The 21858-nt window shown below is 56.9% G+C and overlaps 3 protein-coding genes across 3 annotated transcripts; all 3 read left to right on the top strand.

Annotated features, from left to right (window-relative positions):
- The first annotated feature begins 1847 nt into the window (after window positions 1–1847).
- LOC101432338 (galectin-2-like) lies at window positions 1848–5753 on the top strand. The gene is made up of 4 exons (XM_004451607.4): window positions 1848–1961; window positions 4497–4579; window positions 5199–5355; window positions 5432–5753. Exons 1-4 carry the CDS (start codon window positions 1956–1958, stop codon window positions 5576–5578), a joined length of 393 nt encoding a protein of 130 aa, XP_004451664.2. The 5' UTR covers window positions 1848–1955; the 3' UTR covers window positions 5579–5753.
- Window positions 5754–6179: 426 nt separating this feature from the next.
- Window positions 6180–10673, top strand: LOC101437924 (galectin-2-like). Its single transcript, XM_071218737.1, has 4 exons — window positions 6180–6242; window positions 8423–8475; window positions 10281–10437; window positions 10515–10673. The coding sequence occupies exons 1-4, from the start codon at window positions 6180–6182 to the stop codon at window positions 10671–10673; spliced, it is 432 nt and encodes a 143-aa protein (XP_071074838.1).
- Window positions 10674–18937: 8264 nt separating this feature from the next.
- Window positions 18938–20223, top strand: LOC101431849 (galectin-2-like). Its single transcript, XM_004481052.4, has 3 exons — window positions 18938–19080; window positions 19715–19871; window positions 19937–20223. The coding sequence occupies exons 1-3, from the start codon at window positions 19019–19021 to the stop codon at window positions 20075–20077; spliced, it is 360 nt and encodes a 119-aa protein (XP_004481109.4). The 5' UTR covers window positions 18938–19018; the 3' UTR covers window positions 20078–20223.
- Window positions 20224–21858: the final 1635 nt, after the last annotated feature.

Genomic DNA, 21858 nt, shown 5'->3' with positions numbered 1-21858 from the left:
GGGGGACGGGGAGCAGGTGGGTGCAGGAGGCAGCCTCGGTGGCCAGACCTCGGGCCAAGCGGGCTTTTCCACATCCTGGCAGCCTGTCACCCCACACTCCTGCTGGCTCCTCTCACAGTAGGACGTGCCTTCACCTCTGCACCTGGGTTTGGGGCCCTCAGCATTCACGCTGTGCCGTGTCTCTGTTCCTTGGCCCCAGCAGCCACTGTAGGGGCAGGAGGAGAAGCTCCTGGAGCTCTGCCCGGCGCCCAGTGGATCGGGGGCCTCCCCTGCAAGGCCGGACCAGGAAAGATTGACCAGCCCCGAGGTCCACCTGTTCATGCACCTTAAACCAGGGCCGACCTCCAGGGGGCGCTGACCGATGGTGTTCGGCCCCCTGCCCCAGAGCCTAGCAGAGGCAGAGCGCCGCCTCCAGGGGGCGCCTGTGAGCTGAGGGATTTCAGCATTTCTGGGGACTGACCCGCTTCAGCCTTTCATCCTGAATGTCCCAGGTAGAGTCAAGAGAAAAGTCATCCTTTTCTCCTACTTGGGTCCCCCAAAGCTAAAGAGATGTGGGGTGCTCATGGCCTGAGTCCTCTGAATGAAGGCTCCCCATGAAACAGAAAGCTCTTTTCTCAGGGACCCCAGATTCCTTACTCAGACTCTGGAGTGCTCCTGCCAAGGTCCCACATCTCTTAATCATACCTGCAGTGACGGGGAGCTCACCACCTTAATGAAACTCAAACAGTTTCAGATACCTGAAGACAATTCAGATCACTGGGACAGGTACCCTCAGATCCTAAAATTCTCAGTTTTCCTCCTGTCCACAGCCTTGGTCCATGCTCCTAATGGAACGTGATCCCCCAGGGCCAGGACTGAGCCTTGGTTACCTCCCTTGTTTTAGGCCACAGACCTTGATTAACACAGCCTTTCTTTAGTGACTCTTCCAGCCACGACTCCCTTGTCCTAAGCTGTTCTGCCCAGCTCTGGCCCCTGAACCTCACCTATTAGGCACCCCCTCTGGTTTGTGATTAATCTGGGCTGTGGCCCCGAGAAGCTGGGCCTACACTTCAACCCTTGCTTCAGCGAGTCCACCTGCCTGCAACTCGAGGACTGGCAGCTGGGGGGAGGAGCTTCGGGAAAGTCACCTGTACTTTGACTCAGGGTCAGAGACCAAGGTGAGGTCGAAGGGGAAGGGGCGGGGGATGTGAAGGGGAGCCCAGCCTCCCTGACACCCTCCTTCCCTCTGCAGCTCACTGTGGCCTTTGAGAGAGACGGATTCAAGGTGACGCCCCCGATGGGCACCAGTTCAGCCTCCATGACAGGCTGGGGCACAGCCAGCTGCCCACCTGAGCATGGAGGGGCTTCAGCATCTCCTCCCTGAGGTCTGACTGAGTGGGCAGCACCCGCCAGAATAAAAGACCCAGCCAGAGCCCCGCCCACGTCTTACTGGGTGCAGCATGACCGGCAGCCCCCACTCCCCCACTCCCAGTTCCTGCCCCTCTATCCCATTTTCCTTCCCAAAGTTTCAGTTCAAATGAAAGAATCTATGTTTACGGAGCCTTCTGTGGCAGGATCTGTGGTTTTTGCTTTTCATGCACTTTAATGCTCAGGGCATCCTCATGATACACAGGGAACTGCGGCACAAAGTCCAAGGTGAGCAGGTGGGGAACTGGGGCAGGATGCCAGGCCCAGCCCATGCTCCCAGCCTCTCCAGAGCGCCCACCCCTGCTCTCGGCTCTCGCTTTTCACCAGAGAAAGTGCCAACTGTCTTCTGTGATTAATGGGCAGAGGCTCCTTCCTGGAGATGCCGATAAGTCCTCTGCTGGGCCCTGCCTTGGGTGAGGTGATAGATAATGGTGTATCCCTGCCTTTGGTGAGGTAATAAATAATGCTCTAAGATACAAGCTGGACCATGAATTGACACCCAAGCACTGGCCTTCAGGACCGAGGACGCTGCCCCAGGAGCCGCTGCCATGTCGGTGAGGTCCCCGGCCCCCCCTGCCCACCTCCCTCCCCTCATCCACGCCCTCGCCCGGGACAGGGGGTGGGAGGCTTTGGAGGAGAGCATCACTGCTCCTCTTGGGGCCCTGGATGCCCCGACTGTACGGCAAGGACGAGGCACCCGTCACCTCCACGGCCCTTCAGCTTCGGGGGTCTCCCGCCTGTGGGCGGAGCCTGAGCCCATCTCTTTCTCTCTCCAGCCTCACTTTCCTCACCAGTAAGAATCATGACGTCAGGATCCTAAAAACTGAAGTCTACTGCGCTTTTAAAAAGGCAGTCGCTGATGCTAGGGGTGGAATAGCCCAAGTGAGAATCTACACTGCAGGGGTGGAGTGGATGCTCTTGGAGGCTCTTGGTTCTTTGATTTCAAACCAGGCCCTGCCAGAGGTTGCTGTGTGGCCTTGGGCAAGTCACAGCCCCCCTCTGGACCTCAGATTGCCATCTGTGGCATGGGATCATCAGTGCCACCCTGAGGCTTAGACTCGAGAGGGCCATGTGTGAATGGGGTGATGACTTCTCGCCCGCAAGGAGGACCGTGGGATCCAGGGACCTTCTCCTTTCCCCTCTTCACCCACCTGTCCCCTTTGCTTTCTTCTCTTCTTCCTTCTCCAGAGACCACCCAGCCCAAATCCCTTCTATCACAGATGGTGAGTGAGACCCAGAAAGGGGCAGGGGTAACCCCAGGGCACCCAGCCAGTCATGGCAGAGCTGGGAGTCGAACCCACTGCCTGCACCCAGCCCAGCCCACAGCTCTGTGCACTTCCACCTCCCCCCCCAGCTCTGCCTACCCCACCCCAGGCCGCAGTCTCTGTTGAGTAGAGAGAGGATGGCAGCCCTGCACCCTCCAAAGGGTCTGACACCCTATTTGTGCAGACGCACCTGCAGCAGCCCCACCCATCCTGGGGGCTCGGAACATCATTCTCAGCCAGGCAACCCCAGGAGGCACCCCAGTTCTCGCTCTCCCACCGCCACCCAGATTTTCTTGGGAAGGGGTTCGGGGCAGGCAAAGCACTGGGATTACACGGCAGACTGGTCTTTCCAGGCCACTGGGCCTTAGGCGGGGCAGGCAATGCTCTGTGGCAGGCACAGGCCACTTTTTTGTCCCTCCGGTCATGTCTGCCCCTTTGGAAGGTCCAGTCATCACCCTCATTGGGTAACCGCATCTCCAGGCGGTGCAGTTCCTTGTCTGGCAGTAAGAGACTGACCGAGAGCTTCATCCAGGCTGCCCCTCCCAGCACTGAGACCTGGCGATTTCTCTAGGTTCTGGGAGCTGAGCCTCCAGCCTCCCAATCCCACTTGCTCTAAGGCAGTAAATCGCCTTGTGCCGATTTTAGTCCCAGGGGACAGCTGGCACTGCTGGAGCGAGGTTTTTAGTTGGCAGCGCCTGGTGAGGGGGTGGCTGCTGGCACCGAGTGGGTAGAGGCCAGGGGCACCCTAAAGATCCCACAGGGCACAGAGCAGCCTCCCACCCCCAACAAACAATCTTGACCCCTAATGTGAAGTCCTGAGCTCCAGAGCCCTGCTCTCAGGCACCTGTCTCACCTGCCACCATCGCCTCTTTCTGACCTTCTCACACTTGTTGCCTCTGGGGGAGTCGGGCAACATCCTGCCGTCCTACCCCTGTGCGAAGGAGCAGCTCCCAGTCCTCCTTCCTGGGAAGGTGGTGTCTTTGGGGGGCAGGGGGCATCCCCCTGCGTCCACTCTCCCTGAAGCACTGGGAAGAGCCCCTGTCCAGGGAGCTGCTTCAGGGCTCTCAGGTTATGCTCCTCAGAGAACAGGGCTGGTCACTGAAGAGAAATCCCAGACTTTAAAAATGGTCTGCGGGGAAGGATGTAGCTCCGGGGTTGAGCACGTGCTTCCTTTTAGGAGGTCCTGGGTTCATCCCTGGTACCTCTTAAAACCAAACAATCGAAAAGAAACAAATGAAAAAACCAACTCTCATTGGGGAGCAGATGTAGCTCAGTATTCGAGCACCTGCTTGCATGTACCAAGTCCTGGTTCCTCCCTGGGACTTCCTAAAACAAGGAAAAGTTCTGCCTCTAATTACTCGAAATCTTTGGTGCCTGGTCTATATCATCACTGCTCAGCCTCCAGTTGCAGATGTGAACAACGGGCCTTCTCTCCAAGTGGGCAAGGGGCTCTGCAGCCCTGCGTGGAGGCCCTCCCTTGGCCCCAGCACAGCCCTGGGAAGCTCCCGCTCCATAGAAAGCCAGTCCCCGCCCCGTCCTGCGGAAACAGGGGCCAAATGGACAGTGAGCCCCAAGATGCAGCCTGTGGGTGTGGCTGGGAGTGAAGCAGTTAGGGCAGGACAAGGGTGCGGGAAGCCTTGGTTGGAGCGCTCTGGACGTTCCCTCCCCAGCAGGTGTGGGGAGCCCTTCCTGGGCTCGGGACCCCACTGGGCAGGGGGAGGGTGAGACAGGAGCTGCTTCATCTGCTGAAGGGCCCAGGCCCACGTGGGATTGGTCTTCTGAGGGGGCTCAAGTACAACGTCTCTCTCTGCCCTAACTGCCCAGGAGACATATGCGGCTGCGGATAAGGCCGAGAAGTTGGGGACAACCCTGATGATCAAGGGCAAAATTGCCAAATATATTGATCGGTGAGTTGGGGAAAGGGGGGCAGCCTTGGTGCTCAGACCACGGGCCAAGCGGCCTTTTCCACAACCTGGCAGCCTGTCACCCCACACCCCTGCTGGCTCCTCTCGCGGTTGGAAGTGCCTTCACCTCTGCACCTGGGTTTGGGGCCCTCAGAATTCATGCTGTGCCATGTTTCCTTTCCTTGGCCCCAGCAGACACGGTAGGAACAGGAGGACAAGCTCCTAGAGCCTGCCCGGCACCCAGTGGCTCGGGGGCCTCCCCTGCAAGCCCGGACCTGGAAAGACTGACCAGACCTGACGTCCACCTGTTCATGCACGTTAAACCAGGGCCGACCTCCAGGGGGCGCTGACCGATGGTGTTCGCCCCCCTGCCCTAGAGCCCAGCAGAGGCAGAGCTCCGCCTCCAGGGGGCGCCTGTGAGCTGAGGGAGTTCAGCATTTCTGGGGACTGACCCCTGTCAGCCTTTCATTATGAATGTCTGTGAGGATCACCACCTTGTTTTAGGGCAGACCTTGATTAAGACCACTTGTCTTTAGTGACTCTTCCAGCCACGACTCCCTGCCCCCAGGCCGTTCTACGCAGCGGTGGCCCCTGACCCTCACCTATTTCCCTCCCCCTGCAGCTTTGCGATTAATCTGGGTGAAGGGCCCAAGAAGGTGGGCCTGCACTTCAACCCTCGCTACGACCAGTCCACCATTGTCCTCAACTCGTTTGATGGCGAATGGGGGAAGGAGGTTGTGGTAGATCATCTGAACTTTCACCGAGGGTCAGAGATCACGGTGAGGTCAAAGGGAAGGGGCCTGGGAGGATGCCAAAGAGAGCCCAGCCTCCCTGACACCTTCCTTCTCTCTGCAGGTCATAATGACCTTTGATAGTGACGGATTCAAGGTGACGCTGCCAGACTTGCACCAGGTCACCTTCCCTAACAGGCTGGGCCTCTCCCAGGTGTCCTACCTGGGCGTGTCGGATGGCTTCAGCATCACCTCCATGAAGTTTGACTGAGTGGGCAGCACCCGCCAGAAGAAAAGGCCCAGCCAGAACCCCACCCACGTCCTCCTGAGTCACGGCAGGAGCAGCAGCCCCCACTCCCCCACTCCCCCACTCCCACTTCCTGCCCCTCTGGTCCCACTTTCCTTCCCCAAGTTTCAGAGCAAATAAAAGAACCCGCCTTTACGGAGCCTTTCTGTGGCAGGATCTGTGGTTTTTCCTTTCCATGCACCTTAATGCTTAGGGCATCTTCATGATACAGAGGAAACTGAGGCACAAGGTACCAGGATTACGAGATGGGAACTGGGGCAGGATGCAGGCCCAGCTCATGCTCCCAACCTCTTCGGAGTCTGGCCCTCCTCAGGCCTCTCGCTTTTCCCAGAGAAAGTGCCAACTGTCCATTGGGATCATGGGGCAGAGGCTGCTTCCAGGCACCTGGTCAGGGCTGTTCCCTGGATCTGCAGATGAGGCTCCCAGCTGGGCCTCTTATCCCAGGTGTTTTCCAGCCTGGCTGCCCGTGAGCCGAGCCCTGGGCGAGGTAATAGACAATGGCCCGCAGGGCAGCACCCCAGCACCGGCCTGCAGCACCGAGGACGCTGCCCCAGGAGCCGCTGCCATGTCGGTGAGGTCCCCGGGCCACACTGCCCACTTCCCTCCCCTCATCCACGCCATCGCCTGGGTCAGGGGGTGGGAGGTCTTGGGGGAGAGCATCGCTGCTCATCTTGGGGCCCTGGATTCCCCGACTGTACAGCAAGGACGAGGCACCCATCACCTCCGTGGCCCTTCAGCTTCGGGGTTCTCCCCTCCCCTGCCACCCACCTGCGCCCGGGGCCTGAGCCTGTCTCTTTCCCTCTCCGGCCTCACTTTCCTCAGCAGTGAGAATAATGACATCGTGATAATAACAACTAAAGTTTACTAAGCGTTTTAAAAAGTCAGAAAGTGATGCACAGGGGTGGAATAGCCCTCGTGACAATCTAAACAAAGGGGGCGAGTGGATGCTCTAGGAGGTCCTGGTTCTTTGATTCTAAACCAGGCCTTGCCAGAGCTTGCTGTGTGGCCTTGGGTAAGTGACAGCCCCCTCTGGACCTCAGATTCCCATCTGAGGAATGGGATCATCAGTGCCACCCTGAGGCTTAGACTCAAGAGGGCCATGTGTGAATGAGGTGATGCCCCCTCACTCCCCAAGGAGGACCTTAGGATCCAGGGACCTTCTCCTTTCCCCTCTACACACACCTGTCCCCTTTGCTTTCCATTCTTCCTCCTTCTCCAGAGACCACCCAGCCCAAATCCCTTCTATCACAGATGGTGAGTGAGACCCAGAAAGGGGCAGGGGTAACCCCAGGTCACCCAGCCAGTCATGGCAAAGCTGGGAGTAGACCCCAGTGCCTGCACCCAGCCCAGCCTGCAGCTCTGTGCATTTCCACCCTCTCAACTCTGCCTGCCCCACCCCAGGCCACAGTCTCTATTTGTTGAGTGGAAAGAGGATGCCCGGCCTGCACCCTCCAAAGGATCAGACACGCTATTCTTGCAGAAGCACCTGCTTCAGCTCCCCCCATCCTGGGGGCTCGGGTTCCTCTCTCTCAGCCAGGAAACCCCAGGAGGCACTCAGCACCAGCTGTTGCTGTCCCATCCCCCCAGATTGTCTTGCAGGAAGGGGCTTGGTGGGCGGGGCAGGCAAAGCCCTGGGAGGAGACCGGCGACTGGTCTTCCCAGGCCACCCTTCCTTAGGTTTGGCAGGTGCTGCTCTGTGGCAGGCACAGGCCACTGCTGTCCGTCCCTCCAGTCATGTCTGCCCCTTTGGAAAGTCCCGTCATCACCCTCATTGGATAACCACATCTCCAGGCGGTGCAGTTCCTTGTCTGGCAGTAAGAGACTGACCGAGAGAGCTTCACCCAGGCTGCCCCTCCCAGCACTGAGACCTGGCGATTTCTCTCAGATCTGAGAGCTGTGTCTCCAGCCTCCCAATCCCACTTGCTCCAAGGCCGTAAATCGACCTGGGCAGATTTTAGTCCCAGGGCACACCTGGCAATGCTGGAGCGAGGTTTTTGGTTCACACATCCTGCCGGGGGTGGGGTGGGGAGGGCTGCTGGCACCGAGTGGGTAGAGGCCAGGGGCGCTTAAAGACCCCACAGGGCACAGAGCAGACCCCACCCCCAGCAAAGAGTCCTGAGGCCCCCAGTGTGCTATGATGGTCATGAATCTTTCTTCCTTGTTTCATTTTGCTGATGACTGTTTATGTGCACATAACGAATTTCTTCGTCTTCTTCCTCAAACTCTCCCCTTATCATATAACAAGTTGTACCGTTTCATGTACTAATATTTGAGGTTATCAAGATTCAGACTGAATATTACCCAAGACCTTGCACCCTCTTCTGTATAAAATTAATTTGTTTCTGGTATACGCTATAGAGTTGAACATCGTCAGGCAGATATATATATATATATATATATATATGCATGTCTGTTATTGTTTTTACATAGAGATTAAGTATGGTTTAAGGTAACGTGTATGGTTGCCAAGTTGAAAATGGCTGGACTGTGATGGGTAGGCTTTTGTGTCAACTCGCCCAGGTAAATGTGCTTTAGCAAGGAATTGGTCAAGCAAGCACTGGGCTAAGTGTAATACAAGGGCATTTATGGACTTAGTCTCCAATGACTTTACTGCAGTGGTAAATCACAGATAAATGATTACATCAGTCAGGGAGATTGCCATCAGCAATGAGTGACGCTTAACCCAATCAGTTGAATGCCTTCAAAGGGGAAGGGATTCCCGCATTTGGAGAGAATTTCCCAGCTCGTCATTGGACAGCCAACATCTCCCACAACTTGTGATGAACCTTCACTGGACTTTCACTGCAGCCCCTGGTCGCAGCCTGCCTGCGCAACGTGGACTTGTGCATCCCCACGGCTGCGTGAGAGACTCTTACAGAATCGCATATTATTGACAGATATCTCTTGTTGAATCTGTTTCCCTAGAGAACTCTGACTAACATGGCTTGGTACCTGGAGTGGGGTACTGAGCTCCACAGCCCTGGTCTCAGGCACCTGTCTCACCTGCCACCATCGCCTCTTTCTGACCTTCTCACACTTGTTGCCTCTGGGGGAGGCGGGCAACATCCTGCTGTCCTACCCCTGTGCGAAGGAGCAGCTCCCAGTCCTCCTTCCTGGGAAGGTGGCGGCTTTGGGGGGCAGGGGTAATACTCCTGCGGCCACTGTCCATGAAGCACTGGGAGGAGCCCCTGTCCAGGGAGCTGCTTCAGGGCTCTCAGGTTATGGCCCTCAGAGAACAGGGCTGGTCACTGAACAGAAATCCCAGACTTTAAAAATGGTTTGCGTGGACCAGATGTAGCTCAGTGGTTGACAGCCTGTTTCCCTGGGTTCAGTCCAAACAAATAAATGGAAAAACCAACCCTCACTGGGGAGCAGATGTAGCTCAGTATTTGAATGCCTGCGTCCAAGCACCAGGTCCTGGCTTCTATCTCCAGTTCCACCTAAAATTAAAAAAAAAAAAAATTCTGCCACAAATTACTGTGAATCTTTGGAGCCTACTCAAAACCGTCACTGCTCAGGCTCCAGTTGCAGATGTGAACAATGGGCCTTTTCTCCAGTGGGGAAGGGGCTCTGGAGCCCTGCGTGGAGACCCTCCCTTGGCCCCAGTGCAGCCCTGGGAAGCTCCCGCTCCATAGAAAGCCAGTCCCCGCCCTGTCCTGCGGAAACAGGGGCGTAAATAGTCAGGGAGCCCCCAGATGCAGCCTGTGGGGGTGGCTGGGAGCAAAGCAGTTAGGGCAGGACAGGCGTGCGGGAAGCCTTGGTTGGAGCGCTCTGGACGTTTCCTCCCCAGCTGGTGTGGGGAGCATTTCCCGGGCTCGGGACCGCACCTGGGCAGGGGGACAGTGAGACAGGAGCTGCTTCATCTGCTGAAGGGCCCAGGCCCACGTGGGTTTGGTCTTCTGAGCGGCCTCAAGTGAAATGTCTCTCTCTGCCCTAACTGCGTAGGAGACATTTGAAGTTACAAATATGCCCCGTCTTTTCAGGACATCCCTGAAGATCAAGGGCAAAATTGGCAAAGATGCTGATCGGTGATTTGGGGGAAGGGGCGCAGGTGGGTACAGGAGGCAGCCTTGGTGCTCGGACCTTGGTTCTAGTGGCCTTTTCCACATCCTGGCAGCATGTCACCCCACACTCCTGCTGGCTCCTCTCGCCGTAGGACGTGCCTTCACCTCTGCGCATGGGTTTGGGGCTCTCAGAATTTACGCTGTGCCATGTCTCTTTTCCTTGGCCCACAAGCCACTGTAGGGGCAGGAGGAGAAGCTCCTGGAACTCTGCCCGGCGCCCAGTGGACTGGGTGCCTCCCCTGCAAGCCCCAACCTGGAAAGACTGACCAGCCCCTGTGTCCACCTGTTCATGCACGTTAAACCAGGGCCGACCTCCAGGGGGCGCTGACCGATGGTGTCCGCCCCCCTGCCCTAGAGCCCAGCAGAGGCAGAGCTCCGCCTCCAGGGGGCGCCTGTGAGCTGAGGAATTTCATTATTTCTGGGGACTGATCTGTATCAGCTTTTCATTGTGAATGTCTTGGACGATGACCCCCCTTGTTTTAGTGCAGAGACTTTTGTTAGAGAACTTATCTTTAGTGGCTCTTCCAGCCAAGACACCCTGCCCCCAGACTGTTCTACACAGCTGTGGCCCCTGACCCTCACCTATTACCCTCCTCCTGCAGGTTTGCGATTAATCTGGGCCGGGGGCGGGACAAGCTGGGCCTGACCTTGAGCCCTCACTTGGACGAGTCCTCCATTGTCTGCACCTCATGGGATGGCACGTGGGGGCCTGAGAATGTGGAGAAACACATGCCCCTTCGCCCAGGGTCAGAATTCACGGTGAGGTCAAAGGGGCAGGGGGCCGAGGGGATGTGAAGGGGAGCCCAGCCTCCCTGACACCCTCCTTGCCTCTGCAGCTCACTGTGGCCTTTGAGAGTGAGGGATTCAAGGTGACGCTGCCAGATGGGTATCAGTTCAGCTTCCCCAACAGGCTGGGCCTCTGCCAGCTGCCCTACCTGAGTGTGGAGGGGGGGGGGAGGGGGGGGTTTAGCATCTCCTCCCTGAAGTTTGACTGAGTGGGCAGCACCTGCCAGAAGAAAGGGACCAGCCAGAACCCCACCCACGTCTTCCTGAGTCACGCCAGGACCGGAAGCCCCCACTCCCCCACTCCCAGTTCCTGCCCCTCTGGTCCCATTCTCCTTCCCCAGGTTTCAGAGCAAATGAAAGAACCCGCCTTTACGGAGCCTTTCTGTGACAGGGTCTGTGGTTTTTGCTTTTCATGCACTTTAATGCTCAGGGCATCCTCACGATACAGAGGAAACTGAGGCACAAAGTCATAGGATTGCCAGGTGGGGGCTTGGGACAGGATGCATGCCCCAGTTTATGCTCCCAGCCTCCTCAGAGAGCCCTCCCCTCATCTTGGCTCTCGCTTTTCACCAGAGAAAGTGTCACCTGTCCTGTGGGTTTATGTGGCAGGGGCTGCTTCTAGGCACCTGGGCCAGGGCTGTTCCCTGGAACTGCAGATGAGGCTCCCAGCTGGGCCTCTTATCCCAGGTGTGTTCCAGCCTGGCTGCCCATTAGCCCAGCCCTGGGCGAGGTAATAGACAATGGCCCCCAGGGCAGCACCGCGAGCACTGGCCACCAGGAGCCGCTGCCATGTCGGTGAGGTCCTTGGCCCCCCAATGCCCACCCGCCTCCCCTCATCCATGGCCTGGCCCGGATCAGGGTGTGGGAGGCTTTGGGGGAGAGTATCGCTGCTTCTCTTGGGGCCCTAGATTCCCCGACTGTACAGCAAGGATGAGGCACCCGTCACCTCCATGGCCCTTCAGCTTCGGGGTCCTCCCCTCCCCTGCCGCCCACCTGCGCCCGGAGCCTGAGCCTGTCTCTTTCCCTCTCCAGTCTCTCTTTTCTCATCACAAAGAATAATGACATTATGATACTAATAACTACAGTCTACTGAGCTTTGAAAAGGCAGACATTGATGCTAGGGGTGGAATAGCCCAAGGTGACAATTTACACTGCAGGGGGCGGAGTGAATTCTCTTGGAGGCTCCTGGTTCTTTGATTCTAACCCAGGCCCTGCCAGAACTTGCTGTGTGGCCTTGGGTAAGTTATAGCCCCCGCTGGACCTCAGATTCCCATGAGTGGAATGGGATCATCGGTGCCACCCTGAGAACTTAGACTTGAGAGGGTCATGTGTGAATGGGGTGATGCCCCCTCACCCCCTAAGGAGGACCTTGGGGTCCAGGGACTTTCTCCTTTCCCGTCCTCACCCACCCGTCCCCTTTGCTTCCCACTCTTCCTCCTTCTCCAGAGACCACCCACCCAAATCCCTTCTATCACAGATGGTGAGTGAGACCCAGAAAGGGGCAGGGGAAACCCCAGGTCCCCCAGCCCAGCCCACAGGTCCGTGAGCTTTCACCCACCCCATCCAGGCCCGACTCCCCCACCCCAGGCCGCAGTCTCTATTTGTTGAGTGTAAAGAGGATGCCAGGCTGCACCCTCCAAAGGAGCTGACACCCATTCGCACAGAGGCACCTGCACATCCCCACTCCCATTCTGGGCTCCCAGGTGCATCTATCACAGCCAGGCAACTCCTGGAGACAGCCAGTTCTAGTTTCCCTCTCCCACCCTCAGGTAGAAAGTCTCGTGGAGGGTGGGGCTTGGTGGGAGGGGCAGGCAAAGCCCTGGGAGGAGACGGGAGACTGGCCTTCCTAGGCCACCCGGCCTTAGGTGGGGCAGGCCCTGCTCTGTGGCAGGCACAGGCCACTGCTTCCAGTCCCTCCGGTCATGTCTGCCCCTTTGGAAGGTCCCGTCATCACCCTCATTGGGTAACCGCATCTCCAGGCGGTGCAGTTCCTTGTCTGGCAGTAAGAGACTGACCGAGAGCTTCATCCAGGCTGCTCCTCCCAGCACTGAGACCTGGCGGTTTCTCTAACATCTGAGAGCTGCGCCTCCAGCCTCCCAATCCCACTTGCTCTAAGGCAGTAAATCTGCCCTGTGCAGATTTTAGTTCCAGGGGACACCTGGCAATGCTGGAGCGAGGTTTTGGTTGGCGCAGCCTGGTGGGGGTGGCATGGGGAGGGCTGCTGGCATCGAGTGGGTAGAGGCCAGGGACGCCATGAAGATCCCACAGGGCACAGAGCAGACCCCACCCCCAGCAGAGTCCTGACCCCAAATGTGCTGTAGCGGTCATGAATCTTTCTTCCTTGTTTCATTGTGCTGATGACTGTATATGTGCACATAATGAATTTCTTTGTCTTCTTCCTCAAACTCTCCCCTTATCGTATAACAAGATGTGTCTGTTTCATGTCATAATATTTGAGGATGTCAAGTTTGAGAGTGAATATTACCCAAGAACTTGCACCCTGTTCTGTATGGAATTAATGCGCTTCTGGCTATACGCTGGAGAGTTGAACATTGTCCGGTGGAAATATATATGTATGCATGTCCGTGACTGTTTTTACTTAGAGACTAAGCATGGTTTAAGGTAATGTGTGTGGTTGCCGAATTGACAAGGGTGGACTGTGATGGGTAGGCTATTGGGTCAACTCGGCCAAGTAAATGTGCCTAAGCAAGGCATTGGTCAAACAAGCACAAGGGCATTTACGGACTTAGTCAACATTGACTTTTCTGCAGGGGTAAATCATAGATAGCTGGTTGTAGTTACATTAATCAGGGAGATGGCCACGGCAAGAGTGACACTTAACCCAATCAGTTGAACGCCTTAAAAAGGGAAGTGATTCCAGCATTGAGTGAGAATTTCCCAGCTCGTCTTTGGACAGCCAACATCTCCCAGAACTCATCAAGAACCTTCCTTGGAATTTCATTGCAGCCCCTGCTCGCAGCCTGCCTATGGAACCTGGACTCTTGCATCCCCACGGCTGCGTGAGAGACTCTTATATAATCACATATTATTGACAGATGTCTCTTGGTGGTTCTGTTTCCCTAGAGAACTCTGACGAATACAGCTTGGTACCCGAAGTAGGGTACTGAGCTCCAGAGCCCTGCTCTCAGGCACCTGTCTCACCTGCCACCATTGCCTCTTTCTGAACTTCTCACACTTGTTGCCTCTGGGGAAGTCGGGCAACATCCTGCCGTCCTACCCCTGTGCAAAGGAGCAGCTCCCAGTCCTCCTTCCCGGGAAGGTGGTGGCTTCGTGGGGTGTGGGGGCATCCTCCTGCGTCCACTGTCCTTGAAGCACTGGGAGGAGCCCCTGTCCAGGGAGCTGCTTCAGGGCTCTCAGGTTATGCTCCTCAGAGAATAGGGCTGGTCACTGAACAGAAATCCCAGACTTTAAAAATGGTCTGCAGGGACCACATATAGCTCAGTATTTGAGCACCTGCCTCCAAGCACCAGGTCCTGGGTTCTATCTCTAGTACTACCTAAAATAAAAAAATAAAATAAAAAAATTCTGCCACAAATTACTCTGAATCTTTGGAGCCAGCTCAACATCATCTCTGCTCAGCCTCCAGTTGCAGATGTGAAAAATGGGCCTTTTCTCCAAGTGGGGAAGGGGTGCTGCAGCCCCTGCGTGGAGACCCTCCCTTGGCCCCAGTGCAGCCCTGGGAAGCTCCCGCTCCATAGAAAGCCAATCCCCATCCCGTCCTGCGGAAACAGGGAGCAAATGCACAGTGACAAGGGTTGATGGTGAGGCCGCCCGCAGTGGCCGTCAGTCCTGCTGGCCCTCTGCTCGGGGCTTTGCCAACAGTATCTCGAGTCGTCCCCACCGGCTTGAGGGAGGCTGCTTCCAGCCTCAGTGTCTCCAAACGCCCCACAGCAGGGGCTCGGCCACTGCTCTTGGATGACTAGATGAAGTGAGCCAGTGGGAGGACGAGGGAAGTGAGGTGTGGAGAGGGACTTAGGGGACACGTTCAGACACGTGACTTGTGGCATTTTGTAGATTTTCAGGTCCAGTCTTTTTTCTACTGGTACAGTTTGGTTCCAAACTAATCAAACCTTGCTCCTGGGGTTCTGCTCAGGGCACCTGTGAGGCTGGCAGGCTGCAGTCTACCCATTTCTGGTTGGGTAAACTGAGTCTTCCCCGCTGAGACCCAGATGTAGCCTGTGGGGGTGGCTGGGAGTGAAGCAGTTAGGCAGGACAGGGGTGAGGGGAAGCCTTGTTTGGAGCTCTGGACGTTCCCTCCCCAGCAGGTGTGGGGAGCACTTCCCGGGCTCGGGACCCCACCTGGGCAGGGGAAGGGTGAGACAGGAGCTGCTTCATGTGCTGAAGGGCCCAGGCCCACGTGGGATCGGTCTTCTGAGGGGGCTCAAGTAAAATGTCCCTCTCTGCCCTAACTGCCCAGGAGACATTTGAGATTATGAATATGGCCAAGAAGTTGGGGACAACCCTCAAGGTCAAGGTGAAAGTTGCCAAACATGCTGATCGGTGAGTTCGGGGAAGGGAGCAGGTGGGGGCAGGAGGCAGCCTCGGTGCCCAAACCTTGGTTCAAGCGGCCTTTTCCACATCCTGGCAGCCTGTCACCCCACACCCTTGCTGGCTCCTCTCGTGGTAGGACGTGCCTTCACCTCTGCACCCGGGATTGGGGCCCTCAGAATTCACGCTGTGCCACATCTCCGTTCCTTGGCCCCAGCAGCCACTGTAGGGGCAGGAGGAGAAGCTCCTGGAGCTCTGCCCGGCGCCCAGTGGATCGGGGGCCTCCCCTGCAAGCCCCGACCTGGAAAGACTGACCAGCCCCGACGTTTGCCTGTTCATGCACGTTAAAGCAGGGCCGACCTCCAGGGGTCATGCCATGACTGGCAGCCCCCAATTCCCCCACTCCCAGTTCCTGCCCCTCTGGTCCCATTTTCCTTCCCCAAGTTTCAGTCCAAATAAAAGAACCCATCTTTATGGAGCCTTTCTGTGGCAGGATCTGTGGTTTTTGCTTTTCATGCACTTTAATGCTCAGGGCATCCACAATGTACAGAGGAAATTGAGGCACAAAAACATAGGATTGGCAGGTGGGGAACTGGGGTAGGATGCCAGGCCCAGCTCATCTCCCAACCTCTTCCAGAGCCCGATGCCCCTTACGGTTCCCTCTTTTCACCAGAGAAAGTGCCAGCTGTGCTGTGGGTCGTGGGCAGAGGCTGCTTCCAGGTCTTTTCTGTGTCTGCCTTTCAAACAAGCCGCCTCCCTGGCTCCCGGCAGCCTCACTGCGCAGTCCTGAGCCAAGAGTGACGGCCACCGTCCCAGGACAAGCCTGTTTGCCCCGTGGCCCCTCCTGGCCCCTAGCGGGGTGCGGTGCCCTCCAGGTGGGCACGCCCACTCTTGTGCATTCGGGATCCGGGGCTTCAGCCTCAGGGTCTCAGGCTGTTGATTCTCTGACCCGAGGGTGCTGGTCAGCGCTGTTCTGGGCGCTCCTCGGTGCTGTGTGCGCGCTCGCTGGTCACGTCCATGTTCCATTTGAGTGTGTTTTCGAGGGGCAGGTAGGAGAGCAGGGAATGAGCAAAGCGCGGGCTGAGCGGAACACTTGGTGAATTCCAAAGGAGAGGCCACCCAGCGCCACAGGGGACGTGCCGGTGAGCGCATCTGCACTTTGGAGACGGCAGTATTTAGAATAGTAAACAAATAAATAATAAACATTGTGCAGCCACCACTGAAAAGTGTGTTGCAATGCATTGGAAATCCACAATAAAATTTTATTCACCAATGAGTATCAATAAAGTAAGTTCAGATGATGGAACCACAAAAAAAAAAAAAAAGGAACTGCAGATAAGGCTCCCCACTGGGCCTCTTAGGACAGGTGCAGCCCCGCCTTGGGTGAGGTAATAGATAACGGTCTAAGATACAAGCTGGACTTGAAGTGACACCCGAGCACTGGCCTGCAGGACCGAGGACGCTGCCCCAGGAGCCGCTGCCATGTCGGTGAGGTCGCCGGCCCCCCCTGCCCACCTCCCTCCCCTCATCCACGCCATCGTCCAGGTCAGGGGGTGGGAGGCTTTGGGGGAGAGCATCGCTGCTCCTCTTGGGGCCCTGGATTCGCCGACTGTACAGCAAGGACGCGGGACCTGTCACCTCCACGGCCGTTCAGCTCCGGGGGTCTCTCGCCTGCGCCCAGAGGCTGAGCCCGTCTCTTTCCCTCTCCAGCCTCACTTTCCTCACCAGTAAGAATCATGACGTCAGGATCCTAAAAACTGAAGTCTACTGAGCTTTTAAAAAGGCAGTCGCTGATGCTAGGGGTGGAATAGCCCAAGTGAGAATCTGCACTGCAGGGGCTGAGTGGATGCTCTTGGAGGCTCCTGGATTTTTTATTTCAAACCAGGCCCTACCAGTGCTTGCTGTGTGGCCTTGGGCAAGTCACAGCCCCCCTCTGGACCTCAGATTACCATCTGTGGCATGGGATCATTAGTGCCACCCTGAGGCTTAGACTCGAGAGGGCCATGTGTGAATGAGGTGATGCTCCCTCACCCCCCAAGGAGGATCTTGGGATCCAGGGACCTTCTCCTTTCCCCTCTTCACCCACCTGTCCCCTTTGCTTTCCACTCTTCCTCCTTCTCCAGAGACCACCGAGCCCAAATCCCTTCTGTCATACATGGTGAGTGAGACCCAGAAAGGGGCAGGGGTAACCCCGGGTCACCCAGCCAGTCATGGCAGAGCTGGCAGTGGACCCCACTGCCTGCACCCAGCCCAGCCCACAGCTCCGTGCACTTCCACCTCCCGCCCCCAGCTCTGCCTACCCCACCCCAGGCTGCAGTCTCTGTTGAGTAGAAAGAGGATGGCAGGCCTGCACCCTCCAAAGGGTCTGACACCCTATTTGTGCAGACGCACCTGCAGCAGCCCCACCCATCTCGGGAGCTCGGATCATCATTCTCAGGCAGGGAACCCCAGGAGGCACCCAAGTTCTCGCTCTCCCACCCCCACCCAGATTTTCTTTGGAAGGGGCTCGGGGCAGGCAAAGCACTGGGATTAGATGGAAGACTGGTCTTTCCAGGCCACTGGGCCTTAGGCGGGGCAGGCAATGCCCTGTGGCAGGCACAGGCCACTGCTTTTTGTCCCTCTGGTCATGTCTGCCCCTTTGGAAGGTCCGTCATCACCCTTATTGCGTAACCACATCTCCAGGCGGTGCAGTTCCTTGTCTGGCAGTAAGAGACTGACCGAGAGCTTCATCCAGGCTGCCCCTCCCAGCACTGAGACCTGGCGATTTCTCTAGGATCTGGGAGCTGCGCCTCTAGCCTCCCAATCGCACTTGCTCTAAGGCAATAAATCGCCCTTCAAGGAATTTAGTCCCAGGGGACACCTGGCACTGCTGGCGCGAGGTTTTTGGTTGGCAGAGCCTGGTGGGGGAGGGGCTGCTGGCACCGAGTCGGTAGAGGCCAGGGGTGCATGAAGATCCCACAGGGCACAGAGCAGCCTCCCCACTCCCAGCAAAGAGTCCTGACCCCTAATGTGCAGTCCTGAACTCCAGAGCCCTGCTCTCAGGCACCTGTCTCCCTGCCACCATCGCCTCTTTCTGACCTTCTCACACTTGTTGCCTCTGGGGGAGTCGGGCAACATCCTGCCGTCCTACCCCTGTGCAAAGGAGCAGCTCCCAGTCCTCCTTCCTGGGAAGGTGGCGGCTTTGGGGGACAGGGGTAATACTCCTGCAGCCACTGTCCATGAAGCACTGGGAGGCGCCCCTGTCCAGGGAGCTGCTTCAGGGCTCTCAGGTTATGCTCTTCAGAGAATAGGGCTGGTCACTGAACAGAAATCCCAGACTTTAAAAATGGTCTGCAGGGAAGGATGTAGCTCAGGGGTTGAGCACGTACTTCCATTTAGGCGGTCCTGGGTTCATCCCTGGTACCTCTTAAAACCAAACAATCGAAAAGAAACAAATGAAAAAACTAACTCTCATTGGGGAGCAGATGTAGCTCTGTATTTGAGCACCTGCTTGCATGTACCAAGTCCTGGTTCCTCCCTGGGACTTCCTAAAACAAGGAAAATTTCTGCCTCTAATTACTCTAAATCTTTGCTGCCTGGTCTATATCATCACTGCTCAGCCTCCAGTTGTGGTAGTGAACAATGGGCCTACTCTCCAAGTGGGGAAGGGGCTCTGTAGCCCCTGTGTGGAGACCCTCCCTTGGCCCCAGCGCAGCCCAGGGAAGCTCATGCTCCATAGAAAGCTAGTCCCCGCCCATCGTGCAGAAACAGGGGAGCAAATGGAGAGTGAGCCCCCAATGCAGCCTGTAGGGTGTCTGGGAGTGAAGCAGTTAGGGCAGGACAGGGGTGCGGGAAGCCTTGGTTGGAGCGCTCTGGACGTTCCCTCCCCAGCAGGTGTGTGGGGCACTTCCCGGGCTCAGGATCCCACCTGGGCAGGGGGACGGTGTGACAGGAGCTGCTTCGTGTGCTGAAGGGCCCAGGCCCACGTGGGATTGGTCTTCTGGGGGCCTCAAGTGCAACGTCTCCCTCTGCCCTAACTGCCCTGGAGACATGTGAGGCTGCGAATATGGCCATGAAGTTGGGGACAACCCTGATGATCAAGGGCAAAATTGCCAAAGATGTTGATCGGTGAGTTGGGGGAAGGGGAGCAGGTGGGGGCAGGAGGCAGCCTCGGTGCTCAGACCTCCGGCCAAGCGGGCTTTTCGACATCCTGGCAGCCTGTCACCCCACACCCCTGCTGGCTCCTCTCGCGGTAGGACATGCCTTCACCTCTGCACCCGGGTTTGGGCCCTCAGAATTCACGCGGTGCCACGTCTCTGTTCCTTGTCCCCAGCAGCCACTGTAGGGGCAGGAGGAGAAGCTCCTGGAGCTCTTCCCGGTGCCCAGTGGACCGGGGGCCTCCCCTGCAAGCCCGACCTGGAACGACTGAGCAGCCCCGACATCCACCTGTTCATGCCGTTAAACCAGGGCCGACCTCCAGGGGGCGCTGACCGATGGTGTTCGCCCCCCTGCCCTAGAGCCCAGCAGAGGCAGAGCTCCGCCTCCAGGGGGCGCCTGTGAGCTGAGGGATTTCAGCATTTCTGGGGACTGACCCCTGTCAGCCTTTCATTATGAATGTCTCGGAGGATCACCACCTTGTTTTAGGGCAGACCTTGATTAAGACCACTTGTCTTTAGTGACTCTTCAAGCCACGACTCCCTGCCCCCAGGCCGTTCTATGCAGCGGGGGCCCCTGACCCTCAGCTATTTCCCTCCCCCTGCAGCTTTGCGATTAATCTGGGTGAAGGGCCCGAGAAGCTGGGCCTGCACTTCAACCCTCGCTACGACCAGTCCACCATTGTCCTCAACTCGTTTGACCGCAGACTGGGGAAGGAGCTTGTGGTAGATCATCTGTGCTTTGCCCAAGGGTCAGAGATCACGGTGAGGTCAAGGGGGAAGATGCCAAGGAGAGCCCAGCCTCGCTGCCACCCTCCTTCTCTCTGCAGGTCGTAATGATCTTTGACAGTGACGGAGTCAAGGTGATGCTGCCAGACGGGCACCAGATCAGCTTCCCTAACAGGCTGGGCCTCTCCCAGCTGCCCTACCTGAGAGTGGAGGGGGGTCAGCATCTCCTCCCTGAAGTTTGACTGAGTGGGCAGCACCCCACCCATGTCCTCCTGAGTCACGCCAGGAGTCGCAGCCCCCACTCCCCCACTCCCAGTTCCTGCCCCTCTGGTCCCATTTTTCCTTCCCCAAGTTTTAGAGCAAATAAAAGAACCCGCCTTTACAGAGCCTTTCTGTGGCAGCATCTGTGGTTTTTGCTTTTCCTTTCTTTCTTTTCTTTTCTTTTTTAAAAGATTTATTTATTTCTCTCCCCTTCCCCCCAAACCTCCTCACTCCAGTTGTCTGTTCTCTATGTCTATTTGTCCGCTTCTGTTGTTGTCAGTGACACGGGAATCTTTGTTTCTTTTTGCTCCGTCATCTTGTTGTGTTCTCTCTCCGTGTGTGTGTGGTTCCATTCTTAGGCAGGCTGCACTTTCTTTCGTGCTGGGCGGCTCTCCTTATGGGGCGCACTCCCTGTACGTGGGGCTCCCATACGTGTGGGGTACCCCTGCGTGGCAGGGCATTCCTTGTGCGCATCAGCACTGTGTGTGAGCCAGCTCCACACGGGTCAGGAGGCCCTGGGTTTGAACCGTGGACCTCCCATGTGGTAGACGGGTGCCCTAACCACTGGGCCAAGTCCGCTTCCCGGTTTTTGCTTTTCATGTAGTTTAATGCTCAGGGCATCCTCATGATACAGAGGAAACTGAGGCATAAAGCCATAGGATGACCAGGTGGTGAACTGAGGCAGGATGTAAATCTCGGCCCATACTCCGAACCTCTTCCAGAGCATCCACCCCTCCTCATGACTTTCCCTTTTCACCAGAGGAAGTGCCAACTGTCCTGTGGATCATGGGGCAGAGGCTGCTTCCAGGTATTATCTGAGTGTCTGCCTTTCAAACAAGCCGCCTCCCTGGCTCCGGGCACTGTCACTGCGCTGTTCTGAGCCAAGAGTGATGGCGGACCTGGGAGCCTCATCTGCAGTTTCAGGGAACAGCCCCTGGCCCAGGTGCCTGTTGAGTGTTGGAAAGAGGATGCCCGTCCTGCACCCTCCAAGGGATTCGACACCCCTTTGTGCAGAGTCACCTGTTTCAGCTTTCCCCATCCTGGGGTATCGGGTTCATCTATCTCCACCAGGAACCCCAGGAGGCACCCAGCACCAGCTGTCGCTCCCCACCCAGAATCTTGGGAGGGTGTGGGTGGGACAGGTAAAGCACTGGGAGGAGTCGGGAGACAGATCTACCCAGACCACCCGATCTTAGGCGGGGTAGGTGCTGCTGTGTGTCAGGCACAGGCCACTGCTGTCCGTCCCTCCAGTCATTTCTGCCCTTTGGAAGGTCCTGTCATCACCCTCATTGGGTACCCGCATCTCCAGGCGGTGCCGTTCCTTGTCTGGCAGTAAGAGACTGACCGAGAGCTTCATCCAGATGCCCCTCCGAGCACTGAGACCTAGCGATTTCTCTCAGATCTGAGAGCTGCGCCTCCAGCCTCCCACTCCCAGTTGCTCTAAGGCAGTAAATCTGCCCTGGGCAGATTTTACTCTCAGGAAATATCTGGCACTGCTGGAGGGAGGTTTTTGTTGGCACAGCCTGGCGCGTGTGGGTGGGTGGCTGCTGGCACTGAGTGGGTAGAGGCCAGGGGCGCCGTAAAGATCCCCCAGGGCTCAGAGAAGGCTCACCACTCCCAGCAAAGAGTCCTGAGGCCCCCAATGTGCTATGATGGTCGTGAATCTTTCTTCCTTGTTTCATTATGGTCATGATGATTTATGTACACAAAACGAATTTCTTTGTCTTCTTCCTCAACTTTCCCCTTATGATATACCAAGTTG

The sequence above is a fragment of the Dasypus novemcinctus genome, chromosome 12 (genome assembly GCF_030445035.2).
Source record: "Dasypus novemcinctus isolate mDasNov1 chromosome 12, mDasNov1.1.hap2, whole genome shotgun sequence".
Lineage (NCBI taxonomy): Eukaryota > Metazoa > Chordata > Mammalia > Cingulata > Dasypodidae > Dasypus > Dasypus novemcinctus.
The sequence above is the reverse complement of the archived record's forward strand: the minus strand, read 5'-3'. Positions and strand labels throughout refer to the sequence as shown.

What these genes read in the sequence shown, in the direction of transcription:
- LOC101432338 (XM_004451607.4), top strand. An exon ending in ATTGCCAAATATATTGATCG is followed by an intron (nt 4,580 to 5,198) that starts GTGAGTTGGGGA and finishes CTCCCCCTGCAG; the next exon opens with CTTTGCGATTAATCTGGGTG. An exon ending in ACCGAGGGTCAGAGATCACG is followed by an intron (nt 5,356 to 5,431) that starts GTGAGGTCAAAG and finishes TTCTCTCTGCAG; the next exon opens with GTCATAATGACCTTTGATAG.
- LOC101437924 (XM_071218737.1), top strand. Translation starts at nt 6,180, where the DNA reads ATGTCGGTGAGGTCCCCGGGCCACACTGCCCACTTCCCTCCCCTCATC. An exon ending in TCATCCACGCCATCGCCTGG is followed by an intron (nt 6,243 to 8,422) that starts GTCAGGGGGTGG and finishes CTTTCACTGCAG; the next exon opens with CCCCTGGTCGCAGCCTGCCT. An exon ending in GCCCAGGGTCAGAATTCACG is followed by an intron (nt 10,438 to 10,514) that starts GTGAGGTCAAAG and finishes TTGCCTCTGCAG; the next exon opens with CTCACTGTGGCCTTTGAGAG.
- LOC101431849 (XM_004481052.4), top strand. Translation starts at nt 19,019, where the DNA reads ATGGCCATGAAGTTGGGGACAACCCTGATGATCAAGGGCAAAATTGCC. An exon ending in ATTGCCAAAGATGTTGATCG is followed by an intron (nt 19,081 to 19,714) that starts GTGAGTTGGGGG and finishes CTCCCCCTGCAG; the next exon opens with CTTTGCGATTAATCTGGGTG. An exon ending in CCCAAGGGTCAGAGATCACG is followed by an intron (nt 19,872 to 19,936) that starts GTGAGGTCAAGG and finishes TTCTCTCTGCAG; the next exon opens with GTCGTAATGATCTTTGACAG.